The following is a 24,446-nucleotide window of genomic DNA, read 5'->3' as shown; positions in this document are numbered from 1 at the left end:
GGCTTGTGAATTTTTAAATTAATTAATTAATCACATAATCGAATATTATTATATTTTCTTAGCTGCCAGCTGGTTAATATTATATAATATGACTTCTGCCTTGTAAAATAATTATTGTTTATTTTAATTATTTATAAACTGAAAAGCGATTGAAGTGAGTGATTTTTTTGATAGGTATCATTGATTATGAAATCTATAAATATTGTATCAATTTATTTTTATTTTAGTTTTTTATTAATATATGACCTATCAAGAACAGAAATGACGAGCATACATTCAAGGATGGGTACCTATTATTTTTATATGCTCTGTGCTAAGGTGGGGTATTATCATGGACTATTAGTTGGTGTATAAGGTTTAATTTGCTGGAAACAATTTGTTTGTATTTTTATTTGGATAAATACATTAAAATTGTCCAAAAAAAATCATCAGATGAATAATTTACAGTAAAAAAGTGTTGATTCTTGTTTGAAAACAGGTATTTGTAGATACAACTCAAGAATATTCTCATAATATTTCTTAAATGATACGGAATATTTCAAGTTTATTTGAAAATATGGCCATCAAGTAAAATAAAAAATTCCAAAAAATAAATTTTGAACAACTCCATTATAAAGTGTTATATATTTTTGTTTATAGTATCTATGGACTATAAATGTATAGCAAACGAATTGATTTTGCATGTATGGAAATTAATTCAACTGTTTTTGATTAATTGTCCAACTGACACAAGCAAGCGGTACCTCGATTGATCCAATGAAATTTAGGTCTATCAATTAAAAGGTTTATAAACATCACAAAATTAGTCGAATGGCCTGTGGTAGAGAGAACACCTCGACGAGCACTTGTCTTGTAAATAGGAGCGTCGTAATACATTTTCTTCTCAAACTTGGACTAAACGAATATAATAGCAATGTACAAGTAGGTACAGTTATTTTAATAATTTTTTTATTTATGCTATATGCTATACTTTAATTCCTGGCTTAAAGCAAATGATTGGAACTGTGTCGAAAAGAATTTTCGGATAGGACTCATTTAATATTCGTAATTCTCGATCCCATCTAGCTCCTTCTAAAAATAAGCCCTGTGAAAAAAAGTGTAAATTAAATATATTATTTTCGTTGGAAATGCTATAAAAATACAAGCAATTTACAAACTATAAAGTCTAATAGGTACGCTCATATTATTATTTATTAGTAGTTGTTCTATACTTCTATATATATAATAATAATAAATTATACAAATTATACGTTTCTCAATCATGCCTTATTGTGGGACGTGATTAGTGCGCTACATATAGAATTAACTATTCGTAGATGAGTATACATTATACCTATACATTGCTGAAATAATATACTGAATTATAATATTATTAATAACTCAATTTCCGCATGAAACATTTTATAAATCGCGAATTGGCATCACATCCATAAAAAGTATTTAAATTATTCGAACATTATAAAATATACATCGTGAATTAAATAAATTGTATTACCTGCATATAGACTATAGACATATAAAATATAAACGTATAATATGTGTATTATTTATTCTTTTCAACATCTAAGCAAACATAAATACATAAAATTAAGAATATAAAGAGCGTGATTTGCATACAAAAATATTAAGGGCACTGTTCGCGTGTCGTTATTAAGCTGCACTGTTTAGGCGATATACAATTTCGTTGCCTCCGAACATGTTATTTGTATATTTAGTCGTCAATTATAATCAATGTTAGTGTAATTCTATGAGGGAACTAAGCTATCTATACGCGCGCCCACAAGTCACCGACAACAATACGCTTTACAGGAAAAACTCCACGTATTGTTGAATTGTTTGATTTTTGTTAGGAAAAAGATAATTTTCTACAAGGTGTATTGAACTTTTATTTTTGATTTTGTAACTTAAAACAAAGATAATACAAATAAAAAATGTTCTTGAAAATTTCCCAAATTAAAAATTGTATTATATGATTTAGTTATAGAATTTTGAAAATCCAAGTCCAATGCCCCCAGAAAGATGTATTTCTTTTTCTGACAAAAAAAAAAAAGAAAAAAGGCGGGTAAGTCGTGGATATCGCTCTGCTGTACAGTAGGTTACAAGTGGGTTACTGTAATGGATGGAATTAAGTTTGAATCTAATGATATTATATCATTGTATACGAAAAACGATTCTGAGCGAAGATGGTTTATCTGTCTAGGATATATTATAGATTATTAAAAATTTTCAAACCTTAGATTTAAAAAGAAAATTTTTTATGAATTTCTAGTTTGAAATAATTTGCGAATTTTCGTGATTTTTGTGATTTATACATATGTTGTCAAAATTCAAACTTTGAATGCTTGTAAAAAAAAATTGTGACTACGCATTTCTTATATTTTTCAATTGCTATTGTAAAAATATGATAGAAGCTATGTATTACATTTTCAAATCTTAGATATAAAAGGAACATTTTTTATGAATTTCTAGCATAAAATAATTTATGAATTTTCGTGATTTTTACATATTTTGTCAAAATTCAAACTTTGAATGCTTATAAAAAAGAATTGTGACCATGAATTTATTTTATTTTTCAACTGCTATTGTAACAATGTGTTAAGGAGCCTTGTATTAAATTTTCAAGCTTTTCTGCCTAACAAATAAATTTTTATCAATATTAATTTAAAAGAAACTAATAATGATCGAAAATTTCAAATGCCTATGAATAGTTCAACTTAAGTTGAAATTTTTTGAAAATTGCATGGTGGATAGAATATACTTATATAAACATTCGGTGAAAATGTCATGTATCTATGGTCATTTGTTTTACAATTACATCAAAAATCAAAATTGATTTTGTCGAAAAATGAGTGTGCGTAAAATTTCCCGTTTTTCCCTTAATTTTTAGTTTGTTTTTCTCTATTATTTAGAAAAGTATTAAGAATTTTTCACTTTTGACCCCCCAAAGTACCAACTAGATTCACTTTCTGATCGAACGAGGTACTGAAGTCAAAAATCGAAGCACTTTTACTGCCCCAAAACGTGATGACAGACACAAAAAAAAAAAACACACACATCATGGTAAAAGGTATCAAAATCGGATCACTCTACGAGGTTGAGAGTTTTTCTGTAATGTATTTTTTTGAGAAAAATATAGGTTACGTGCGAGCCCCTTAATATTTGTATATAGATCACGTTATTCTTACCCGACAATAGACTCCCTGTTCAGGCTGTTCAGGCATATCCTTCAATTCCATTTCCTGTTCGTATATTGTTACTTCAAACTCAAATCCAAGCTTATCAATAGGTATTTTGTTTCTCCTCGAAAAATTCTGAAGCACGCCCGATAAGAAGGACTGCGTAAAATAAAAACCAGAAAGCCAAAATACTTCTGGCATGCCATTATCCAGCCAGTCTTGAAAGAATTTTAGTCTATATAATCGTGATTATTTTAGTTAATCTATTATAATTATATTTTTTATTGATGAATTTTTTTAAAAATACAACAAATAAAAATTACCACTGACTTACCTCTGTAATAAATCTGCAACATAACCACCCAATGGTTTCAATGAAGGGTATGAAAAATTCATCCAGTTAGCCGGTACTCGTCCAATAACTAGACTAGTATTTAATTCTTCTAGATCAGATGACATGACAACAATACCCTTGATAGCTTTTTGTACATCCACTAATGATTTTTTTATAACTAACAATAATCTGTTGAAACGTATCAATTCCTGTATAGAAGGTATAATATTATGATATATGTCCCAGGTATGGGTATTAGTATAAACGGTTAAGCATTATAATTTTAAATAATAATCAATTTTATTTATACCTGTTTTATTACAGTGTTCATTGATTGTTCATACATTGTAGGATATTTTTTTGTCGCTTCAATTATGTCAAATAAATCTGGAAAGTTCTTTGCAATATTACTAGCTAGTTCTACTGTTTTTGCATCTGCATCATTATCACTACCTCCCGCTGCGATTTGAGATTGAGTTAAAATGGTACCATTCAACAACTAAACAAGTAACTATTCTGATTATAAAAATAAACAAATATAGTACTTAAGAAATGTACTTACCATATGAGTTTCATAATTGTTTTTTGTTATATCAGCATTCTCATGCAGTCCGAATACTTCCGGTTGCGGATTCATGGGTAAAGATTTAATATAATCTAGGCATCCACTTAAGGTGATGTCTTTGGGTGTGTGATATAGTCCACTCTCAGAAAATGTGTATCTAGTACATAGTAATGTGGTACAGTTTTGAATTATTTATTTTAATTAAGAAAAAAATATTTCAAAACAATCAAAATCAATTACTAATAATGTGAGATTATGATGGTAAAATTGAAATGTAATCAATTTTTATAAGGAAAGAATGAATAAATCCAAAAACCTATTGGAAAACCAATTAAAAAATTATAATAAATAATAATATAGTATGTATCTAAACATAATCAATATTAAATTGATAATGATTACGGTATGTATATTTAAAAAAAATGTATATTAAGCTTTAGTTAATAAAAAATAGATTTTTAGATATCAAATATTTTTATGAATTTACCAAAATATTGAATATTTAAGCTTAAGTTTATAATTTTAATCACACTAAGCACATAAAAAAAAAATCAAAACCGAATTCGGTTCATTTTATATTATCACAAAATAATAATATTTAAGCAAAGAATTTTTAAATTTTACTTTATAACTTACATGTATGATACTATCCTATATTATGACATGTATTTTACAAACATATTATATTTTTATAGTAATTTAATCGATATGATTCTTGTTGGATTTAATACATTAAATATATAAAGTGCGATCCAATGCTTAGTAAAAATATAAAAATAAAAATACAGTAGTCCCTCGATAATTTGAAATTCAGGGAACCGAGCTAAAAATTCGATTTTTAGAGGTTTTTGATTTACCAAGTATTCGAATAATTAGGAGAAAAGAAATTAATTCGATTTAAAGAGAGATGAAAAATCTTATGTTATTTTTCACGTGCCGCAATCACTTTTTCTTGTCTGCAATTGACAAACATTTATACTTTACGGAATCCATGGCCATATTCCGACTATAACGTTTTATTCGATTTCAACAACTGATTAATGTTTATCCATTGCATAGGTTAATCTTATTAAAATTAGTAAAATGGTACGATTAAAGTCTAGATTAGATAGGTAAAGTACGATAATATATTTTAATCGCCGTCATTGTTAGTTTCATCAACGAGTACGTCAAATAGATTGTACACAATCTTTAAGCATATGAATATTCATATTATATAATATTATAATTATAATATTCGAATTATAGAGGTTCTGGAAAAAAAATCGAATTTTAGAGTGTGTCTCACCGCCAGACATTTCGAATGAACGAGGGGTTCGGAATACATGTATTTTCTTCTAATTATAGAAGTTTTCTCAGTGGACTAAGCGTTTAGTTCGATTTATGGAATTTTTCGAATTATTGAGTGACTATTGCATTATATCTATTTATGAATTAAAATGAAAACACTTACGAATTGTTGCTTATAACATTTGAGTTGAAAAAAATTAACAATAGAGATGCCAATAAACGTCTATCTTTATCGTCAGTCACTCGACCACCATAATTACATTCACCAATTAAATAAAGTAATGCTTCAAATGGAATTTCTTCATAATCATTTAAAAACATCTAAGAATACATTTTAAATTATTACTAAAGGATGTATAATAAGTTAAATCATTGTATTAATACATTTAACTGCATCACACTGATTTGTAAATCCGAATCGTTAAATTCATAGGGTATATTCCAACCAAGTGGTCCAAATTTTCGACGCTCTTGAACGATTCCATGGAAAAAACATAGTGAAAATAATAAAGTTTTCAAACCAATACGGTTCTTACAACTGAGGTAGAATTGTGGATCATTAATAGGGTCAGTTGTATACGAGCGAAATAAATTTGCACTAAGACCTTTCGGAGCTTCGTTTATCATTTTAATTCCTAGATTTGAATAAAATAAATAACTATGCAATTTAACGATTTTAAATCCTTAATGTTTAATTTACCGTTCTGTAGAATAGAAACAGGGAAATCATCAGATGGATAACTTGTGAGCCAAAGACGGAAAGATGCATGTGTACGACTGGGTATAATTTCGTCATTACAAATGCGATCAAGTTCTTTCATCCAGCTAACAGCCAAATGACAATTTTGTAACACAACCCATTTACCAGTTTCTATGCCCAATTTTATCATATTAGCGGCTATTGGACCCTATAAATACGTTTTACTCCTATTATTATAATACTAATGATATATTCAATCATTAGTATTAATATTACTTGTCCTTGGCCAAGAGATATGGTTATTAAATCAGTTTTCCTAATATTTTTGTCTTCAGAAAATTTTATCAAACTTGACATTGGATCCGTTCCCGCTGATAATATAAAAATCAGTGGACTACAACAGTTTGAATCTTTGAAGGAATCCGCTAAGTCAAACGACGGAGGTTCGACATATTTCTGACCCATACTACTTTCAACATATTGCTAAATATTTTGAAGCTGATTGTTAAATAATTGTTGGTAATTTCGTAAATAAATAAAATGAAATATATACCTGAATAGCTGGAACTACCTTATCAAAACGAATACACTTTATAATTACAAGTTTTTCAAGACCATCGATATTTTGAAAAGGCTCTGGAATAGGTGTGTCTTGTGGATTATTTGAATCATACCATACGTTCCACTCATCATTTGAATCAATAATTGATTTATAAAACTGATTTAATCTATAAAATGTATATCCAACAAAATCAGATTATTCAAATTTTAATGTAATGTTATAAATTAATAAAATATTATCTAAAACGCGATATGCCCATCTGATATGGCCCATCAGTCAAAATGGGTTAAGTCATTTTTAGTCACTTAAGGCTTCAATGAATTTTTAAACATACCCATTTTTTCGGATTAAAATACATTAAAAACCTTTAATGCCAAAATTTGATTTAGTATCTTTTTACCAGACATCAAAGAATTGATAACAGGTTGATATACGCAAAAAATGGTTTAAACCTACTAACTAACCTATTCGTATTCAAGTATATCAATATATGTGTATATTTAATTAATTCTTAGTTATGGTAAATTATTAACTTAAAATTATTTATCTGTGGGCTATATACGATTAGTCGTGTCTTTTGTCTTTAAACAGGCTATAAAATAAACTAATAAAATACAATTCTGTTTTACCCTAATAATCATTTTTATTTTCCGTTGGCCAATGGTTATTCAAATTTTGATTTACTTTTTAAAATTGTAAAAAAAAAAATTGTGCAAATTTGTATATTTTTACAGCAATATATCAATGAATTGTATAGGTTTTTACTCTACCTTATTATACTCCCTAATCTAAATAACTACTAATGATTTTAATATAAAATGAATTTATCACTGTTTACCTTGGTGATTGAGATGCTCGAACAGTTTCAGCCCATGACTTATCACTTAACCACTTAGAAGCTGGATTGGGGTGTTCATTGGTTAATCCAACTCCTTCGGTAAGGAATAATGTAAATAATTCATCATCAATTAAACCCTGTGTAATATTACTATAGTAATGAATATTGCTAAATATTTAACCATGATATAGGATGTTATTAATTACCTTAGACCGAAAAATTCCAACTGTTAAAATAAATGAAAAAATCAGTTTGTCTTTTTCAAATAATGATCTACAAACGTTTCGGTAAATGTTATATGTGAAATAATCATTCAAAATCTTTATTCTTTCATTAATGTCGTTTGATTTTTCACTTTGCGCAATAGACTGTCGCACAAATTTAGTAACAATCATCAGTTATTTTTTTTAAATTTATATACTACACAATATTAAATAAAACATGACTTTGGTCGTTAATATTTTCAAATCGAAAAGGTGAGGAAGTATTTCCCAGTTATATTTTAGTCTTGGACGTTCATGTAAATGATAACCTATCTAGCTCAAGAAGTGACTGATAAGTTCAATTCAAATTGACTTATTTAGGTATACAATTGTTTTAATTATCCCACGGTGACTCAAAAATATAGCGACTAATATCACACCAGAATATATGCTCAAGGTAGTTTGGTTAGTGTTTTAATACCGTCTCTACATTGTTGGCGTTGGTGCGGCGAGAGGATCTTGTTGGTGACTGGGAAGGAAAGTAGCTTGAGGGATAAGCCCCTAAAAATGTTTTAAAGCTCCTCCAATATTAAAATAATAATCATTTATTTTTATATTATTAACTTCCTAATTTTGTAAAAGAATATTTCAGACCTTAATTACCCCAAAGATTCAATTGAATTCGTTTAGTCCCCACCTGTTGGTGGATAATATAATATAATGTATCATGTATTTGTTTATATAATTGACAAAAATTCAGAATCAATTAATTCTTTGTAGAACGCCGATATATTATAATAAATATTAGTTACTTACTTGATAATATAGGTTTATGAACCATGATAATGAATATTGGTACATTGGATCGATATTATTTAGATCAGTGATACAGAAAAATAAAACTGAAGAGTGTTTAGACACAGGAATGTAAACGTTACGGGCTACATCAATTTCTTTTTCAGTTATAATAGACATTTCTTGTTTTAATTGAATTTCTACTGATAGTGTCTGTATAAAGTAGTTATGTTAACGTAATGAAGTTTTCTTACGAATTAAGTACCTATTTAATTTTAAATACTTTTGACGAAGATAAAACTTTTATTGCTGATTCATCCTCCAGAATATTTCCTTCGGACGACGATAGAATGTATAATATCTTGTCTTCAATTTCCTTTAGTAATTTTTTATTATTAGCACTTTCGACTATTAATTCATTTTTTTTTTCTTCCAACTGAGGTCGTTCTTTTGCAACAACAATTCCCAGCAATTGATCTTGAAGCCCTTGTGGCGTAATCATAAAGTTTAATAGTGTTACCTAAGTAACACAAAAGGTTATTTTTAATGACTGAATAACGGTATACAGTGAAGTTATATTTCATTTACAAAACTAAAATATATCCAAATAATAATATTTATTAATCTTAGAAGTTAATTTTATTTATTTAAAAAATTAGAAAAAAAATATGATTGTGAATGTATTTTTAAATTATATTATAAATTGGCAAATTTATCAATACGATATAAAACTAAATTAAATATATATATATAAATGATGATAAGTTATTTAAAAAGAATTATTGATTAATTTAACCTAACCCTTAGATAAAGTTACCTACTTTAACAGAAATTTCTGGCAAATAATGAGGATTTCGAAGTCGTGTTGTGATGTAAAATCGAAACGAGGGATTATATTCCAACATATTATCACCAAACTTTAAGTATTCAATTCCACCTTGCTTATAGATATTTTTCGTTAGTACTTGGTCTATGAAACACACCAAAAGTCTATTAATTACATTTCTTATATATTATTAAATAAATTTTAAATTTTGATTTTAATAAAATTGTATAATATGTATAATATGTTACCAAGTGTAGCATCTATATCTTCTTGTACATTTTCTAAAAGAACTGGCAAACCATGTTCAATGGCTAATTGTATCGAAATCATATAATTTGAATTTGTCAGTTTTATAATAGAAAGATTGTTTGTATTTTCCAAAGCTTTTATCCATTTATTTGCTTGGCCTTGAGGATCAATCATTAGAGGCCATCTCGTACTACTGAATACAATAATTCCATTTTCAATTGAAAAATTATCAGCTGGAAGCCCAAATATATTCCACTCCCGAATTAATACTGGTTCTCCTAATGTGTGTATTAACGAAAACTGTTTTGAACAAGGAATATTTGTTTTCAAACACATTTGGTTCCATTCATCAATAAGTACCTGAACATTAAATTTTTTTGATATAGATATATAATATATATTATACATATGCAAATCATTTTTTTCTCATAATTAAATATACAATATATAGACTAATTTTACAGTAAAAACATATGATATTAATGAATATAAGTATAGGTACTTGAAATGAATTACTTGAAAAAAGAAAAAACACAACGTTTACACTTTATATCTATTCTAAATATATATATATATAAAATTAATATTTTAAAGAATAAAATAAGATAAATACAAATATACATTAATACTAACATTTCTAAAGTCAACAGTAAACGCCCCAAGGTAAGCCACAACACCTGCAGATAACAATACATCACCGATCGCGTTATCCAGAGTTGATTGTAACTCCAAGGCAGTTTGGCTCCATCTATATTTTTCTCCGCTAAGTCCACTAATTAATTGTTCAGCTCGGATCAATTTTTTGGCACATAGTTCAATATTATCTTCTAATTCTGTTTGCTCAGCTGTTTTTTTCGCAAGTTCATCTTGTAATGTTTGAAGCTTGCCCAATACCTCAGCAAGTTCAGCTCTTTTTTCGTTAAGTTTTTCTATTTGAGCGTTATAATCCGATTCCGCTTGATGAAGTTTATCTTGTTTAGGTCCAACAACTTTTATTACTTTATCATAAACATCCAAGGCTCGTATCCATTTACAAAGGCCTTCACACGCATTAGAAACTGATCTGATAGTAATTGGATCGAAGGCTGGATCATTAATATATCTGAAATTTATTCATGCATTTATTTTTGTACACAAAAAGAGATGATTAAATTACTTTTCTCTTATATGTTTCATGATTTCTGGATCTATATTATCTTTGTCATATGTTTTCAAACTTTCTAAAAATTTAGTATCTGAAATAAGTTTTTGAGAAGGTCCCCAATAATCTTCAATCATTTTCCCAGAGCCCTTGGGATCTGGTTTACGTTCAGATTTTATGCCTTTCATAACACAAACTGCCTCCAAGACTAATTTTACACCATGCGGTGGATTTTTCATAGATTTTACTAAGGTAATATCAGCAGGTTTAAGAGTATTTAGAGCTGAAACTGCAGATTCGAGGGCTGGTATGGCTTCAGCTAAATCAGTTTCACACTCATCTTTAATAGCCTGTGATGCTGCAGCAGCCTCATTAGCAACGGCTTCATCGGCACCCACTAACTAATATTATATGGATTGTGAATTTTGGAAAATTATAAATAAAAATAATTTTATTTTAATAATTACTTCTTTTTTGGCTTCAACTTTTACAGTGTCTTGAGCAATTTTAACCAAAAGAGCTTTTGTTTCCAGAGATGTTTCTACGAGTTTTGGTTTTAAAGCTGTAAGTTGATCTTGCATAATAGATACTTGGCCAGCAGCAAAGTCTAATTTTTCTAAACCGGTTTCATATCTACTACGCAATGTTGTGATTTGATCCACCCTCTTCTTGTGTAAATTTTGAAACATTTTAATTAACTCTAAATAGGACGTTGGGGTAACATAGTTATGCCTCTTTAATGCTGAATAAAACCTAAAATATAATACTTTGAGACAATAGTACAAATTTATATGAAATATAAAATTATGAAGTGGAAATTTACTTGGCAGAAGCATCTCTAGCTTTTGTATGAAATTCCTTACAAATTACCACACAAGATGATGCAATATCACTGTTAATAGACATATCTTTTAAATAATATTCTGCAACTTTCTCAAGAGCATCTTCAGGCCAAACTGTAAACCTATAATTAAAAAATATGCTTGTATTGAATGAATTCAATTTTAATTTCTTCATCAATTTATACATATTAGTTTTTAATTATTGAAATAAATTATACCATACCAGTCAATTGTACAACAGTTTATGAGTGAAGGAAACATTCTCAAGCGGTTTCTAAATACATCTCCAATTGGTGACATAGCTAAAGTAAGATGAAGGTTTTCTTTGACTCTTTCTATAAAAAAATTGTATAAAGCGAGAGGTGTTGTTTCAATGTTTTTTTCCTGTAACGAAAAAATTGTGTTCCTTTTAAATAAAACAGTTGAAAATTAAAAGTTATTATTAGGTTTCGGATATTGTAGCAAAATAAATCCTTAAAAAAGCATTTATTAATTTTATGCTATAAGAGCAAATTTCAATTACACATAAAATTAAATAAAAAAAATACTATACGTTTATACCTCACTGATTGTCGATTGATATTTACCGGACAACTAAAGTATTAGAACGTGTTATGAAAATACGCAGGTATAATTCAGATAATTTTCCCTTTCCTTAAGTCGTAAATACAACTATAGATAATTGTAGATAAAACTATTTCAGCACAATAACGATAGTTATTTTATTAGTCATATTATATTATATCATATTACTGGTTTTTTCACTGGTTTTATAATTTCTGGTAATAATAATATAGTCCAAGACGTATAATATAATAATATACATAGGAATAAGCTAAGTTTTCAAGAAAAATATGTAAAAATTAAGAAAAAATAACCAAATAGGGGGAAAGCAATAAAAAGCAGATTTTGTGGAAAAAAGCAAAAAAACAGTTTACTTCATTAAAATCAGAACGATTCAAAACGTATTTATATATAAGAATTATATTTCTATCACACTCCCCTCAAAAGAAGCATTTTCTACAAAATCTGAGCCCTAGTTATTATTAATAATATTATATAATTATATACTTTTGTCTAATATTTAAATTTAAAGTCAGGCCTTTGTAACTGAATACAAGTGTTAGCTATTAGGTGTCTAGTAACACAAGTAGTAAGATTGAAAAAAAGAAAAAAAAACTACAGGAAGCAGAGATGCTGGACAATTGAAAAAATTCAAGAGCTGAACTTTCTGGCATGGAACAAATTTTAAATATTGAAAGATTTACTTTCGAAAAAAATTCAAAGAGAAAAAGAACGAGAAGATAATTTTTATTCAATTATTATCAAATGTTTGGTACTCAATTACATTTTACTCAACTACTGAGAATAAATTAGAATGATGAAATGATGATTCATATTCCTCTTATTATTTAAAATACCTGATATAACTTACCAGATTTTGAGCAATATTGGATATTTTATCTAAAATATCAACTCGCTCATCAGATTGATAAAGATTTGGTATATCTCCAGTATTAAGTAACATATTTATATCTTCTACAAAGCTTTCTTCTGCTATTTGATTGTCGGATAAAAAAAATGCTATAGGATTTCCTTCACACCCAGCATATCTTAATATTTTTTTCATATCTTCATTCCATTCATTTTTACCATAATTCCTTCCTATTTCAACCTGATGGAGATATAAATATATTATTATAATAATTGTATATTTTGATGAATATATTTATAGCAGATAATATATAGTATAATAATACTTGAAATATTTTATAATCGGCTATAAATGTAGCCAACTTTGTAGCTGATTGCCTTCCACTGCCACCTATTCCAACTAATAACACATGACCATTGTCTTGTTGTAAGACTCTACTTACACGAGACACGTGTTCAATGGCAAACTTAAACATAACCATTGACAATGGACTTTTAGACATAGTATTGTATTCGTTCAAATAATATTCCATTCGTTTGATCAATTGTTTCTCACTGTGAACTTCATCATAAATTTTATGATCACTATCTGGATCCATGTAGTTTCCATAAAAAAGATTTCGTAAATGATCAGAATTTAAAAAACTCTCTTCAGTTGGCATTAAATCACTAAGATAAACGTCCATTGTTTGTCTCAAACAATTATAAGATGCTGTTTTCATTATTTCAAATAATGCATTACGGTCGTCGTCATGAACTAATCTATCACCGAATACACGCCATGTCTCGTGGACCCATAGACGGAACAGTTTTTCAACGGTTTTACACCGCGATGCTGGTAATAATAATATTCCTTTTATAACTCTTGTAAAATCTCGAAGGTTGAAAGTATAATGAGATTTAGCAGGAGTTGGTAAAAATGTAGTGACTGCTTCTTTATACACAAACAATATGGCTTCTACAACATTCTAAAATCATTTTAGTTAAAATATGTAGTTTTGTCTTCTAAAAGTTTAATTAAATACAATTCCTTGTAATGCGATAGTTTCGGAAAATCCTTTATTAAAATGCCATTTTATAATTTGAGAAAAAATTTTAGACATAGTTTCTTGACTGAATGAATCAATACCAATAGCATTCATATGTCTAGTGAAACGAGTAGTAACTTGGTTTGAACCACCACCAGGAGGTTGAAGTACACCAATAAATAACTTATGATTAGACAAATAAATAATTGTTAATTAGTGACGTTATATTATGTATTATATACGAGTATAATAATAAATATTAAAATAAACCTAACCATGTCGTGTATATCTATTCTTGACTTAGTTTGAAGATCATACCAATGACCATGATCAATCCATTGTCTTAACAATTCTATTGGAGGTTGAGCACCATATTTTTCTGGTAAAGGCATACTTAAATCATCTACAAATAACATACATTTTTTCCCAACAGATGGTCCAAAAACTCCTTTTCTTCGCCTATACAAATTATATTTTGTTGGTTTATAAAGTTCTCTAGTACAAGTTATAACAATCGATATACTTTTCTAATTTAGAAATTATAATGTCTTGTACAGTGTTAGCTGCTGTCCGCGCTGAGAAGTTTAGAATATTAGCTAAAAAATTTTCTTTTGGCAAATTTATTAAATAGTCCAATACAATAGCTGACTTTCCAGTACCAGTGGGACCAACAATCAGTAAAGGAATTTCATTTTTTAATAACATTTTAAGAAAGAAATTTTGCTTTGCTGTTTCATCCGTTTCAATGATTAAGTCATTTATCTATACAATGGACAAAGCCAATGTTACTAATCTAAATATTATTTTTAACTTAAATTCTAATAAAAAAATAAAAAAACAATAAATATTAAAAAATATATGTACTCTAGCATCTGGTGATATCATTTTAAATTCCAATTTTTCAGACCATAAGACCCAAGAGCCATTATTTTTATAATCATACACATAGTCATAAACCGTGCCCAAATCTGGAAAGAGGTTTGTTTTTGTTAACCTAAATGTAGCTGGTTTCTGATATTCGTCAATATTTCCAAGAAGAAGTTTCCTTAAAAATGCATCAAATTTATTTCGGCTATCGCCTTTTATTAAAGAACCAAAACTCCAGATCAAACTGAAAATTATTATACATCCCAACACTATGGTTGCGAATCCAACTCCGGTTTCTTCTTTAATCATACATTCTATTAACCTTGTAAAGGACTATAAAAGGCAATAATATAATATATTGGCCGTATATAAATTCATTACTTAAAAACTCTTTAGTATTTACGTTAAACATATGATTTTCAGAAGTATCTAAAAACAAACTACAATGTCTTTGTATAAAATCAAATACAGCTGGTACCATCCATTCGATTAAGTCATCCATCATAATTTGTTGGTCTGGTAAAATTTTAGAACAAAGAGCTTGTTTATACGATAACCAAAAAGACCTCCAACCAAGCTGCTTTGGCTCCACATAAATCATACCACAACGAGATACTGTTGCTGGTGAAGCTTGCTCTAAATTGGCAGGTTCAAATACCATGTTCATTTTATTATTCATCTATACAAAAAAAAAAAACATTTTAGAAATTATATTGTAAATATGTCAGTGGTAGTCAAACGAGTGGTGGTGGTGGTGGTGGGGTGTATGGAGGGAACAAATCACTCGGAAGATTTTTTTCAATATATAAAAATTTGTACTATAACAAGTATTGGACAAATTAAATTAGTAAAGTTAAGTTACTACTTAATACTACTATTAAAAAATCAATAATTTCATTAAAATATTCTTGTTAGTTAATTTATAAATAAAATTTGTATTTACCATAATTTAAAAAAGTATATTAAGTATAACCAAAAGTTATATTATGAATTATCAAAATAATATTGTATGTTACAAAATTAGGTACCTTCTCCCCCCCCCCCCCCCCACACACACACACACACGCCAAAATCATTTGATCACTGCTGTACATAGTGACTACTATTTTTGAAATACAATACTTCGTGTTTGACAAATTATATAAACCTGAATTATTTCTCCAGACATTAAGCAAAGTTTTTTGTTGTCGTCCAACACTGTATTCATATTTTCTATCCATACCGCATCAACAGGGCCATCAAATATAATCCATTTACGATCCTTTGTTAAACTATTGGCGAATTCTCGAAATACGATTGCTAAGACTCCTGAAACGGTTAATTTAATTAGCGGTATTATTATTATTATTATTTTAAAAGTACGAGTATTTACCGTCATACCATTCGTGCGAAACAGCATCAAATGATCCATATAATTGACCAAGAGTAATTGCTTTTGGATTGATTATTTTACACGTGATTTTAAATTCTTTCATTATTGCTTTACGGTCGAGCTGTAAATCACCTAACGATTCTGCCAAAACCTATAAAATAAATCATTGTAATTTTAGTGGTAATGATAAAACTAACCAAAATGTTAGACGTAAGTATATAAATAATCATAACAATATACCAAATATTATTAGATTTCCTGCTTGAGTCAAAAGCTAATGAAGATTGCAATAAACTACACAAATGGTCACAACTTAAAATAAATTACGCTGCATAATTTTCTTATGTACCTTCTGGAACGATTTTAGAGGGGGGGGGGGTGGTGTTCAAATGTATAATAAAACATAATATTATAAAATGCGTTAAAATTTGTATTAGTCAATATATTGATTCAAAATTACAACCCATTTCATATTGGCGAGTTCGTATGAGTTATGACGACAATCAATATTAATATGTGATTTATATGAACGTACAACTGCAAAATAATATGACAGGATATTCCCGTGTAGCGTTAACCCTTCATACACCAAGTAGTAAATGTAGTAGTTAAAATATATGTTTGTAATAATATAAAATTTAAGAATTAGCAAAACACACAATTTACACAAAATTAACAACTATCATATCAAAATTTTCAAATATGAATATTTATAAAATTGCTTGGTTAAATTAAATAATAAATTCTAGTAAATATCATGCGATTAACACTAAATAAAAATAATTTTATATGAATACTTGCAGCAAGCTATTGTTGAATAATTAATTAATTGATTAAAAGGAACCCTAATACCCAATGCACTTACGATTTAAAAAAACAAATTTGAATATATTTTACGATAGATACAAATGAATAGATCAGTTTTAGACAACAAAATATGTATAAATAATAACCTGATAGGCACAAGTTTTTCCTGAAAATGGTTCACCAACAATCATAAGCCCGTGTCTAACCAAAACCATTTCATATACTTGTATTATTTTGTCAATGAACCACGGAGTGCTTTGTAAACTCCTTTTGCCTAAGTTAATTTTTATTTTATTTATGAGTTCTTCTCTTTCTGGAACTAAAAGACTGACACCAGGGAACAAATCTCCATATATACCAATAAAAAGTGGTATATCCTAATATGAAATATTTTAAGGTATGAAAAAGTTTTTAAATCAGATAAGTAGTTAAATAGTTAGAGCGAAACCTCCGATGAAAACTTTGGCATATTGACATCGTATATAGCTCTTAATACAATTTGCTCTTCGTTATTATCAGGATATTTAATTTTCAAATTTTCAATAGATGTTAATACAGATTTCACTGCTCTCATCCCATAATCGTAATGCGATTGAGATGATAATTGTTCTGAACATAACTTATATGTTTCAACAATTTTTTCAGCTAAACTGTAATATAATTATTATTAAAGTTGTCCAAATTATTATTACTATACGAAAACATAAACAACGTACTTTCTAGCATCACTAAAACCCATAGAATATAATGATATTTCTCCAATCATAGCGTAATCTGGTACCATCATAGCAACAGTACGGAACAATACTTTCAAGTTATCAGGTAGTTCTTGTCGTCCGGCATACCTATAATAATGATAATTTTTATTGTAATATTTAAATTATGTTGAACCCGAATTTTTTGTCTCATTCTTACAGATACGAAACATAACAAAATTTTACGATCAGTAGATCTCGTTTAGCTCCGTTAGTTTAAAAACTAGAGAGCATCTACCTCTTATATAATATTTAAAGGTAAAAGTATTATTTAGACCTGCACCTCGTGAGATTCTTATGATGTTTTAGTTTTGAAGAGAGTTATAAGTATTTCAAAATTGTAAACTGTTTGTGCATCTTAAATTATTTATAGCTCGCTTCAAAATTAAAATATAATAAAAAGCCATGATGTCGTCTAAATAATACTCTTGTCTTTATATTTTATAAAATGTCAATTCACTATAATGTTTTTAACTAACGGAGCTAAGTGCATGATCTGTTGAGCGTAAAATTTGCTATGTCACAAACTAGTAAGACGGAGACATCACATGCGAGAATAACGTCCACTTAAAATACCTTTGGTAAAAAGTAAGAACATTTTTAAAAATATAATCTTACCCTGGATTCATAGTTATAAAAACTGCACAAGTGGGATTTAATGTTAACTCTGTGCCTTCAAACATGAATTTTTCCTTTTTAGATTTAACAGCTGTTTGTATAATATACACTTGCTGAGCAATAACCGACAAAACTTCAAGTTCAATTCTATTAAATTCGTCAAAACATGCCCATGCTCCAGATTGTGCTAATCCCTAATAGAATGGCAACCATAAGAAACACGTTATCGTTTTCAAGTTCCAAATTACACGGGTTTTACTGTTTTTAATTTGTAATCTATATGGGAGTTCGTCGAAAACTTTTTTGAAAATTATTCGCATGTCAATTAGTTCCTACCCCGGCCCCATTGCCCGTACCTACAATAATATAAATATAGTAAAACCTTATCCTAATATGGGATCCTCATTTTACGGAAACATTACGTTAAAAATGATTTAAATATGTAAGTAAAACAACTAAAACCGGTCCCTATAACAAAGATCACGTGTTTAAGTATAAATCACATTTAGCCTATTATAATAAATTAGTTTGCACCTTTAAATTTAAGACACGTAAATATATATATGCAACTTTTAAAAAATTATTATATTATAAACAGCATTATACGAACCATGAAAAATTTTCCCATAGCTTTAAAATCAAGTCCTTCAGAACAATTGAATACGACACATTGTTTTGCTATTGCTTTCGCTAAATCTTTTGTAGTTTCTGTTTTTCCAGTACCAGCTGGACCTTCTGGAGCTCCACCGAGGTATAATTTTAATGCACCCATAAGTGTTCTATTGAATTCAAAACAGTTAAAAAAAAATTTTTAATTATGATCAAAGTTAGCATTATATACCTGTAGCACCGATCTGTTAACGGAGTAATTACCAATCTTGGTGTATTGCCTAAGTACTCATTTCCATAGTCTAAAGTAGTAGTTATCATCGACACAGTAGTTTTCGAATTCCTATTATAATACCTAAGTTGACTAATCCAATTAAAATCGCGAATGCTGCTTATTTTCAGAGCTTTAAGATTTTTAACAACGTCCCGAGCTTAAAATATTAAACGCAACAAAATTCAAGACTGTTTATTGAAAAAAAAAAAGCAGTATGAAGTATAAATGATTAAACATTAAGTTATTTACCGTGAACATCTATAACTATCAAAGCACACACCGTTGCTCTTTCACCTTTGCTTAATGTGCCACGCACTAAACTTATTAAATTGTCTATTTGATTATTACTTTTCAGTAAGTAGGCCTAATATAAAAATTCACGACTTAATTATTATTAACCATTCAAAGTAAATTAAGAAATTTCTCTAACAGGAAGTGATCTTTTTTCAACAGCAGTTTCAACTTCAGTAGTCCAATTTATTGATGCAGCACATAATACTACCATACCAGGCCACTGGAGTACCCATTCGGTCCGATTAGTATTAGTGTATTTTTTTACTGCATCGTTAATAATGTTGTTTATTGACTGCATCATTAAAATTTCAACTTGGATTAACCATTTTTCTACTAATCCCTGTAACATAAAATTAAATACAGAGATTAATGCTAAAAATGTAATGCACTCTAAACAATTTATCATACCTTAGCCTCAGCGGGATTAATTATTCCATTAAATGCTACTACTTCACCATCAGCTGATATCATTCCCACAATTTCTACACTTTTAGTAAAGTTCAGTTTTGCAATGCCTTCGAAGCATTTTTTAAGATGTGGTTGCACCCGAAGTGGGTTTTTGGTTTCGGACAAAATTTCAAGGAGTTCATCGTTAGATAGAAAGAAAAATCTGTAATTTTAATTGAGCTCTTAAACATGTCAATGTCATGAATAATAAGACCATAATTCAATAGGTACCGTGGAAAGAAAAGACGTTTTTTCTCCAAGTACTCATTTAAGCCTTTCTGTATCTGTTCAAACATAACAATGCACCTTTTTAATAATTGTAACAAATTTGGATAATTTGTAGCTTCGAGAACACTATTATTTTTAACAGTGTAAATCATAATATGACGCCAAATAGCATCTACTGTCCTAAAATTTCTAGCTTCTTCGGGCATCTGACGGTTTATGTCATCTGAACTAAATATGGGACCTAAATACATCCAAATCCCTTGTACCTAAAATGTTCAAATAATAATTGTATATATTTTATATTGATTTATAAAACTATATACAGAAATACATCTGTGCACAAATATTAGATAAGCACAAATAGGTGATGTCTAAAAATATAACATTCAATGATGCTTGTATTTTCGTTAAATGTATAATTATTAGCACATTTTATCAAACTTCCTTCAGTATTTTTTTCATTTACATAATATAAAATCAACTCATTGAAATGTAAATATTTTGAACCCTATTATAAATTACCCAATGTAAAATGTAAATGGCTTGGTCTAAAAAAATATATTTTTATACATCATTTAAATATACATATTATTATTCATTATTAGTGTATTTACTGATATCCATAGATCTAAAATTTCTTTCATCAAAATTAATTTTTTTTCCCATGTATCCATTTCTTCTTCAAATGGTTTTATATAAATCGATCCATGCATTGTTTGAGCTTTCAGTATATGATCATCTAACATAACCTGAATGTCATCTAGTGCCATTAATATGCTAACTCCACTATCTCGGTACGGGCTACATTCAAACTCAATAGGTATCCATTCTTCTTTCATTTTTCGAAGATTCTGTTCAAGAGAATATTCTCTAGTTGCAATAACACCAATTTCTTCAAGTTTTTCAATATAATCCAGTAAACCAATATCAATCATTTGAGACAAAGTTGATGATTCATTGGGATGTAACTCTACACCAACATTTTTGCTAATCTAGTGGGTACATAAGTTTTGGGTTTATTGATTCCAATATTATTTACAACAATAAAATATTAATGTAATTACCTCTATCCAATGTCTATCTTGTATACCTGGATTACAAATTGTATCCAATACTGGTAAATACTTTTTAAAATCGTCTACTCGACCACGTACAATTTCGGCCACTCTTTTTGACCCAGGATATTCTTGAAGATTTCTAGCTAATTTATATAGGTTTTTCCACATATTATCCACCATATCCTTTATTTCCTTTGCGTTCAAATCTTGGAATGACCCTAAGATTTAGTAAATTAATTCTATTAAAAGAATTACATCGATTCATAATATTTTTCATATATTTTATTTATCTACGTGGAATAATTTACCATTGAACCATATTTCATAATAGTTCTGGAAATCATAAGCAATGTGCCACAGACGGTCAAATTGCTCACTAGTTGCAACCATTGAATAAAGATGAGTATATGGTGTAACTTCGACATCCAAAAGTTTTTCAGAATGATTTATGCTCTAAATTGTTTAATGTAATTATTGTGTGAACCCTAAATTATTTTATTCTTAAAATAAATGCATAATATATATTTAAACAACGTGGGTAAGTAAATAATTGTTTGACTTAGCAGTTGATATCATTAGAATTTATACAGGCAGTGTTAATAAAAGTAAAACATTGTTTAATAAGATGAGCACAATTTATTATAACAGCGTAATATTAAACACACTGCCCAAGATGTAAACATATACTGATTTAGTTGAATTGAATTTTATTTATATTACTGTTCAATAGTGTGTAATTTAAATTTTATTTACGAACCTTCGCAGCAGCAATATCATCTTTAAGAAAATTAGAAAGACGATCAACTTCTTCAGTTGTTGCTATGATTTCCTCATCAGTTAATATTGGTGGGTCTTTTTTTTTTAATTGATCCAATAATTTGTTATGACTTTTAAGACTATAAAACCAATCATTTAGTTGTTGATACTACCTAATTGTAATTACTTTTAACATACTCAAATTCAAATTCAGCTTTTTTATTTTTCAATTGGCTCTCAACTACCGCTTTTTTTTGAATAACTTTATTTGTAGCTAAATCTAAGAACTGTTCAATCTCTTGAGGCCATCGATATACTCGTGATTGTAAATTTATATCATCAACTATTAAAGGTTAGTCGTTTAAAAATAAAATGTAATGGAATAAAATGGAATATTAATATAACATAATATTAATTTTAATATTACTGTTGAACAACGTGTAATCAAAAAGAAACATTATGTATTCTCCGACAGTAATCAGTTGAGCTTTCATTTTCGATAAAGTAGAATCCCGACTTAGCGTTACATAATTACTAAATTCTACTAAATCTTCAGTAGATTCAGGTGTTTCTGATAACTTGGTTGACATAACCTCAAATTCACTATTCATTCTGAAAAAATATGATTATTTTTGTTTTTACTGTTTTCATTTCATTATTATTTTTTATACTGCTAATAAAATAATAAATAATATTACGATTTAATATTTCAGAATATTATGTTTACCCAGAAATAGTTTGCTGAGTTAAGTTCATGAAATATTCAAGAATTCTGTTATTCAAGCTCTTGACTATATTTTTTAAATTTGTATTAACCTCAGATAGATCTAATTTTATTAAATTTAATTCCACTCGATCTCTAAGATTAAGGATATTTTTATTTATAGTCATATACTTGATGCTCCATTCATTAAATTCCTAAAAAAAATATAGAATAATTTTAACATAATTAATTTACTTTTAAAATTGTGTCATAATATTGTGGTACATACAGTCAATAATGGAAATGGATCACTTGAAAAAAATTTATTGAAGGCTTTAGTTTCAGTGCCATTTAACAAATAATGGTGGGATTTATAAAATGTTATGTAAGTTTCTGGGCCTGAAAAATTGTTTTCTAGAATCTTACTAATTTCAAACAAAATATTTCGAACATTCTCTTCAGATTCGTGAATATTTTTTAATACCATAGTAGAATCACCTTTGAACTCTTTAAGAAATTTAAAAACAATTTATATTTTATTTTATTTTATAATTTAATTATAAAAGATAATTAATAATTGATAACTGTATAAGTATAATATTACGTTTCATTAAAAGTTGTTCAACTCTTGGTATATTTTGAACTGTTTTAATTATTTTTCTTGGGATTGACATTAAAAGATTTAAACATTCTTCACGCGTAGGTTCAAATGATATTTGAATTGAATTTGGATTAGGGACTACTGCTCGTAGAATAAAAAACGGCAGATTTATGAACATGTTGTCTTTAAATTCAGAATCTATCACATTTCCGTCCTAAATATAGAACATTTGAAGACAAATATTTATACAGTAAAAAACCGTATAAATTTGAATTAACATAAACGCTATTAACATATATTTATAAATATAAATATACTAGGTACTTTATATTTGGGTTTGAAAATTGAATACTTATAGTATTATATTAAGAGGAAATAGGATTTCTTAGGATAGATAATATTAATTTATAATTTATATTATATCATGTTTTATGTAAAATATAATTTTAGAAACATTAGAAATACATATAATTTATTGTTTTATAAATAACTTACTTTAAATGTTAAAGGAATTAAATTATCTAACTAATTATTTTATTCAATTTAAAAACTCTATTGTATTACCTACCAATGTTTAATTAAGTGACAATTTAATACAGTTTAACTAATATAAAGTCTTATTAATATTTTTTTTTTAATACTTAACTACATAAATAAATTAACCCTTAGGTAGGTACCTTATATTCACGTATTTTGTTCATAAAATGATTCAAAGACTTAAATACAATTCGCCTTAACTGCCTAGACATAATAGCTGCAACACAATCGAAAAACTTTTGAATTTTATGCTTCATTGAATTTATCCCATGCGTTGGTAATAAATCTCGATAACTTTCTTTTATTTTTAGAAATAACTCAGCACATTCCACAATCCACCTGTTTTTGATTACAAATCAAGCGGTAGAAGGTATACAGATAATTTGATTTTTGGTATAATATGATCTGTATTAAATGTTTTGATAAAATAATATATTCACTATTTAAAACGGTTAACACTATCATACCTACTTACAATTAAATAATGATAAAAAGTTTAAAAAAAAATACAAATGAAAACCTCTAGTTCCATTAAAT

The 24,446-nt window shown here is 27.9% G+C and overlaps 1 protein-coding gene across 1 annotated transcript; it reads right to left on the bottom strand.

Moving 5' to 3' along the window:
* Positions 1 to 571: 571 nt before the first annotated feature.
* Positions 572 to 22,902, bottom strand: Dnah3 (dynein heavy chain 3, axonemal). Its single transcript, XM_089227991.1, has 48 exons — positions 22,796 to 22,902; positions 22,496 to 22,680; positions 22,267 to 22,411; positions 22,070 to 22,208; positions 21,621 to 21,765; positions 21,319 to 21,530; positions 20,869 to 21,246; positions 20,258 to 20,520; positions 19,988 to 20,189; positions 19,716 to 19,919; positions 19,535 to 19,649; positions 19,244 to 19,442; positions 19,013 to 19,181; positions 18,403 to 18,596; positions 17,746 to 17,874; positions 17,478 to 17,679; positions 17,176 to 17,406; positions 16,223 to 16,373; positions 15,998 to 16,158; positions 15,254 to 15,529; positions 14,848 to 15,183; positions 14,507 to 14,745; positions 14,259 to 14,442; positions 13,981 to 14,166; positions 13,282 to 13,923; positions 12,957 to 13,196; positions 11,745 to 11,905; positions 11,503 to 11,643; positions 11,147 to 11,432; positions 10,695 to 11,080; positions 10,172 to 10,640; positions 9,538 to 9,898; positions 9,285 to 9,433; positions 8,747 to 8,983; positions 8,485 to 8,676; positions 7,672 to 7,833; positions 7,466 to 7,602; positions 6,619 to 6,793; positions 6,342 to 6,548; positions 6,066 to 6,273; positions 5,750 to 6,000; positions 5,529 to 5,686; positions 4,073 to 4,232; positions 3,821 to 4,009; positions 3,511 to 3,719; positions 3,186 to 3,411; positions 971 to 1,084; positions 572 to 894 (listed from the first exon to the last, which is right to left on the bottom strand). Exons 1-48 carry the CDS (start codon positions 22,822 to 22,824, stop codon positions 712 to 714), a joined length of 10,317 nt encoding a protein of 3,438 aa, XP_089084117.1. The 5' UTR covers positions 22,825 to 22,902; the 3' UTR covers positions 572 to 711.
* Between the last annotated feature and the right edge of the window lie 1,544 nt (positions 22,903 to 24,446).

This window comes from Diuraphis noxia, unplaced genomic scaffold, assembly GCF_037042655.1.
Source record: "Diuraphis noxia isolate RWA-SAM2 unplaced genomic scaffold, SU_Dnox_SAM2 contig0004, whole genome shotgun sequence".
NCBI lineage: Eukaryota > Metazoa > Arthropoda > Insecta > Hemiptera > Aphididae > Diuraphis > Diuraphis noxia.
Note: the sequence above shows the minus strand (reverse complement) of the source record. Positions and strands in the feature narration are given on the sequence as shown.